Genomic DNA, 5,218 nt, shown 5'->3' on the forward strand with positions numbered 1-5,218 from the left:
TTTTTGACTTTTTATGATCTCACAAGTACGACTTTGAGCACTAATTTTAATAACTTCATGTCAATAGATAGTAATAAGACTATACTTTTATCAAAAAGAATTTCTGAAGACAAATTTAGTAATATGATTTTCATATAGTAAGACATATTGTGATGAAAGCTCTAGAAACTTTTATGACTAGGATTATATGATGCCAAACAAAAATGAACCAAATGGGTAAGATCCTCTCTCACTTAAACTAACAACCATGTGATGGGTATATTAGTTGAGAGGGTATATTTCGGTATTACAATGGTCCATGTCAAATGTCTCATAGTCTTGTAGTTTTGCTCGACGTGAGGAAGGGAGGTGAGAGGAAGAGGGTGTTGTTCAATGAAACAACGTCTCATGAACATGTTTTTTTGGCTAAACAATAAGTGTGCACTATTGTAGCAATATATCAAATTTGGTTGGGCATGCAAATTTAAGAATTGTGGGATTACTAAGAGACAATTTAGAAGACAATATGGATTGTTTGTTCAGTCGTTCGCAAGATTACGCGGAGCCAAAATACAACATATGAGTTGCAGGGGCCCTTGGTTAAGAAGGCTTTTAGTTAGAGTTTAACCGAACAAAATCAAGTGCAGGAAGGGCTTAACTGCATAAATTAGATATTGGAGATGCACCAATGAACAAAATCAGATTTGAAAAGGTCTGATTGACAAAATAAATAAACACTGAGGTCGCGTGTGAGCGTGTCCTCCACTGCTCCCTCCCTATGGCCGCCGCCGCTCGCCGCCTACTGCGTCCGGTCTCCTCCGCCTCCGTATCCAGCACCAGCCGGCTCCTCTCCTCCACCTCTTCCCCACCTCCCCACCGCAGCCCCAACACTAACTCACTCGTCGCCTTCAATTGGTCCGACGCCGACGACGCCGACAACTCCTCCGCACCTCCACCCCCGTCCACGGCAAAGAACCCCGAGCTGCCTCCCCCCTACGACCCCTTTAGCAAGAAGCCCGCCTTAGCCGAGCCATCCGACCCCACCAACCTACAGGAGATCTTCCACCGGATGCGCACCGAGGGCCTCACCGACTACGCCATCAAGATGTTCGACGGATTGTCCAAGGACGGGCTCACCCACGAGGCGCTCGCGCTCTTCGCCATCATCAAGGACAAGGGTGCCATGCCCGACATCGTCGCCCACACCGCCGTCCTCGAGGCCTACGTCAACGCCGGCCCGGCCCACTGGCGCGACGCCGTGCGCACCTACGACCGCATGCTCGCGTCCGGTGTCACCCCCAATGCTTACACGCTGGCTGTGCTGGTCAGGGGGCTCAGTGCCAGCGACCGGTGCGCGGAGGCTGGCAAGTACCTGGTGGAGATGCTCGATCGCAGGATGCGGCCGAATGTGGCGACATACCTGGCCGCGTTCGAGGCGTACGTGAGGGCGGAGAAGGTGGAGGAGGGGAAGGCGCTGCTGGAGACGATGAAGGGAAAGGGGTTCGCGCCGGACGAGGAGGCGGTGCGCGGCGGCACAGTGAAGCGCGGGCATGTGTTCAGGGGCGTCATGAACTTGCTCTTTGGCAAGTGATGGTGGTACGCGTAGCCTCTTGATGTAGCAGGAAATGGTGAGTCAACTCGAATTATTAGTTTTTGAGTCTTCAAGACTCGAAATGAAAGTATGTACTATATGATGAAAAAGGGTTGATGCTGTTTGATGTCACCTTGCAAGTTTTAGTTTTATTTATGTTTTAATTTTGGATAGCAAAGTATTGCAATTTAGTGAGTTCCGGAACTGATTTCAATGAATTTTCAGAATGTTTCAAAATGGGTATTAAGTTTTATAGAATGGAAGTTGTGCACTATTACTTCTTTTATGATGGACTAGCATTTGTTTGCTAGGGACTTCACAGAATTAGGCAATGGAGAGAGATGGAAATATTAATCCTGCTGCCTTATCCTCTGGATTTCTTTTCTAAATCAGTAGGCAATGGAATATAATGGGTGGATTAACGAAATGATAAAACAAATAAACATTTTACAGCAACAATATCTTGTGGAAGTTACATGGTTTTTTAATCAGTAATATCTGACGTAGGCATGTATCTATTGTGTTCTGATACCTTTCTTTTCTTCCTTATAGCTTATTGTTGTATGGAGACATGTTCTTAACAAATAAGTATTTGGTGTTTCCATTGTCTTACCACTCAATCAAATCTTTTCCAGATAAGCTGTCTGCGTTTTGGTGGCATATCTATCTTCTCCTTTCGCTCAGTCACTGGCTTTGTTCAGTACTGGAGGGTGAATGTGAACCTTGTCGTCTTAATAATATAGGCAACAAGATTTGAATTGCACAGTTGATCAAAACATATAATACTGTATCTTATTACGGTTGTACCATATGGTTCTCGTTGTTGAGATCAATGTATAGCAGCATTGCTAATAGTTTCAAAATCATCACTCAACAAAGATAATCATATAACCAAAACAAAACTTAGCCCACATTCGTCATCCAAGAAAAAAAAGCCCTTTTTGCAGTTTATGTGGTCATTTGTGTAAGTACTAATTGCAACTAATGTTTGATGCTTCACTATTTAAGATTAATATATAAAACTTCTTAAGTCATCCTCTCACTGAACACCGCATGTTCTTGTTTGGTAACAATGAAAATATTTATCTTTTCCTATGCTTTAAGACCCTAAAAATGCATGCCAGCAAGGCAATATTCAGAAATTGAAAATTTTGATGTAAGTGCAGACTTGAGTGCAAACCTTGAGAATGAAGCACTTCAGGACCGAGATTTGCGGGTGCAAATCTGTGGTTTTCAGAGGGTGGTAGGAGTTGCTGTTGCGTTGTTAAGCTCCTGCAGTCAACATTTTGTGGAGCCAGGAGGAACAAGGGTAGCATGAGAAACATCGGTCAGGATTGCATCTTATGGGCTACTTTTATTGGGTTCCTTGAGTTGGTCGACTGAAACAGATCGAATGCGGTCAACGCTTAAAGTGTTCACCACCTAGAAACCTGTTGCGGGTGTGTGTGGGTGGGAGGGGGGGGGGTATGACTATACTATTTTATACTTCATTGTTTTCCTATTATATTTACTGAAGAATTCTTGGAACCTGTGGGGTCAGGTCACTTGTTTGGTCACATCCCTATCTTTGTTCTTATTATGTTAAGGGAACTTTATGAGTTCCTTCGTATCTGTAGGCATTATTGCTGTTCTTGGAATCCTGAAAATAACAAATCAGATAAAATTGCCAAAATTAACATAATAAAAGAATATTTTGGCGTTTGTGGTTTAAAAAATTCAGTTGGTTAATTGTTTTGGTATGTTGGGAACAAGATTTTGGCCTGGTGAAAGGCTGTCTGACTTTGAAGTCCCCTCCCGACCCACCTGAGTTTGAGTCCGAGCACCCACCTTTAGAAAGGGAGAGCTCTTGGCCATTTTCGAAAAACAAAATTTCATGTTCTGTATATAATGCACTTTTTGATGAAAAGTGAAATAGCTGAAAACTAAATCAGATATACAAATATAAGTTTGTGACTCTCTGTAGCTGTGTTTAGCATATTGCTATAGCTAAAGACAAAGAAAAATAAAGACAATAGGACAGGTAGCTTCATTAGTTAGTTATCAGGTGCAGTTCAAATTGACAATGGCTCGGTTGAGTGAAAAACAGTCATTGCTTAGTGCATAATGTTTTTTGTAGGTCAAGGTCGATGGTAGCAGGGTGCCACGATGAATTACCTAATCAAGTATTTCAAATGAAAAATATTTGGTTTCGTATGATTTACTAACGGCACTTCATTGTAGTAATACCAGTTAAGCTTTTTTAAGGCATGAAACAAAACAAAACTTTTAGTCAAAATGAATTTAAGTTCAGTTAATACATTTACTTGCTGATAGTACATTAGTGTCGTTTCCATGTTCAACACCATCATCTTAGGTGAAAACCAAAAATACGGAACTAGAAAACTTAAATTATACTGAATGCATGCACTTCCACGACAGATCAACTCCCTATGAAAAGGCTTTTTGCTGTTACTATGTTAAAAAATATTTAGACGGTGCATGTCCTGGGCTGTCTTTACACAGTAAATCCATACATTTTAGCAAATGAAGGTGAAAAAGTTGAATTTGTTTTTTCATAGGCAACTCCAATACAATCTGTTTCACTTAATCAAGAAAGTTGAATGAAATGCATAAATACTGAAATATAGATTTCTTTTGTTATAAACATAAGGTGCATAATGGCGTAATTTCAATTTATTCAGTGCATTCATTTTGTATGACAACATTGCTCTGAGTTGTCCTTTCAGTAACAGGGTTTCTTCTTTTTCTTGATGAGAAATTTAGGATCCAACAACCAACATACTAGCTCACAAACTAAACCTTTTTTCTCTAGCCAGGTAACATGGACCCTACTGGACTTCAAAAACATCAGAGATTGTTTAATAGGTTTTAAGGCTTTTATAATTATACTTTCTTAGGTCCCATTTTTTTCCTCGTCAGTCGAGCATGCATGGATTACTATGATCTCTTTGGCCCATTTCTTTTTGAAATAAAGTCAGCATTTTCTGCATATGCATCTGAAACGCTTTGTGCTGAATTATTATTCAAGCACTTTGAGGACAATGTGTATAATGTTTGCGGATGGAAGGAAATATTCAAATATGGCAGTTGATAACAACAGGAGTGTCGTCTTAAGGTTGATTGCACCAAGCAATCTCTACTACGGACTGCGAACTCATTGGTCTATCCTCGAAATCCTGCAACAGTTCGTTACTGTCATGATATATGCTGATTGTATGTTCTTTTCGCTTGAAGACATGCTGAAAAGGTCAGAAAGACACATACACCAGGTGGTCCACATGACGATTTGCTAGCCGGGTTATGTGACTCGTATAGCATATAGGCTCAGGGTCAAGTGCTCATCAGACATAGGAATGCAAAGAGCCTGGATGAAACTTACGAACATAAAGGTTCTCATCCAAGGTGAGAACTTTGTGCCTTGCCATCTGCTTGAAACGCGTTATCTGTCATGGCATTACTGAAACATCAAAGAATTGCCAACGATAGCACGTGGATCTTGATCATGCGCTTTGTCAAATAATCAAATGCCAGTTATGACACTGTGCATGTACCTAATGATGGATACTTGTGTTCATAAACATCGGAAGCTTCATGGCAAAGGTTGCACTTTTCTATCTCCTGGATCTTGATTGCAATAAAGAGATGCTA

The 5,218-nt window shown here is 41.1% G+C and overlaps 1 protein-coding gene across 3 annotated transcripts; it reads left to right on the plus strand.

The window, feature by feature from the left end:
- Positions 1 to 677: 677 nt before the first annotated feature.
- LOC133885781 (pentatricopeptide repeat-containing protein At4g38150-like) lies at positions 678 to 4,670 on the plus strand. 3 transcript variants are annotated; one of them, XM_062325528.1, is made up of 2 exons: positions 678 to 1,607; positions 4,383 to 4,670. In XM_062325528.1, exon 1 carries the CDS (start codon positions 758 to 760, stop codon positions 1,568 to 1,570), a length of 813 nt encoding a protein of 270 aa, XP_062181512.1. In that variant the 5' UTR covers positions 678 to 757; the 3' UTR covers positions 1,571 to 1,607; positions 4,383 to 4,670. The 3 variants fall into 3 exon arrangements, with proteins under 3 accessions (XP_062181512.1, XP_062181511.1, XP_062181513.1); XM_062325527.1 differs by lacking the exon at positions 4,383 to 4,670 and adding an exon at positions 2,206 to 2,560; XM_062325529.1 differs by lacking the exon at positions 4,383 to 4,670 and adding an exon at positions 2,123 to 2,141.
- Positions 4,671 to 5,218: the final 548 nt, after the last annotated feature.

Source organism: Phragmites australis, chromosome 11, assembly GCF_958298935.1.
Source record: "Phragmites australis chromosome 11, lpPhrAust1.1, whole genome shotgun sequence".
In the NCBI taxonomy this organism is placed as follows: Eukaryota; Viridiplantae; Streptophyta; class Magnoliopsida; order Poales; family Poaceae; genus Phragmites; species Phragmites australis.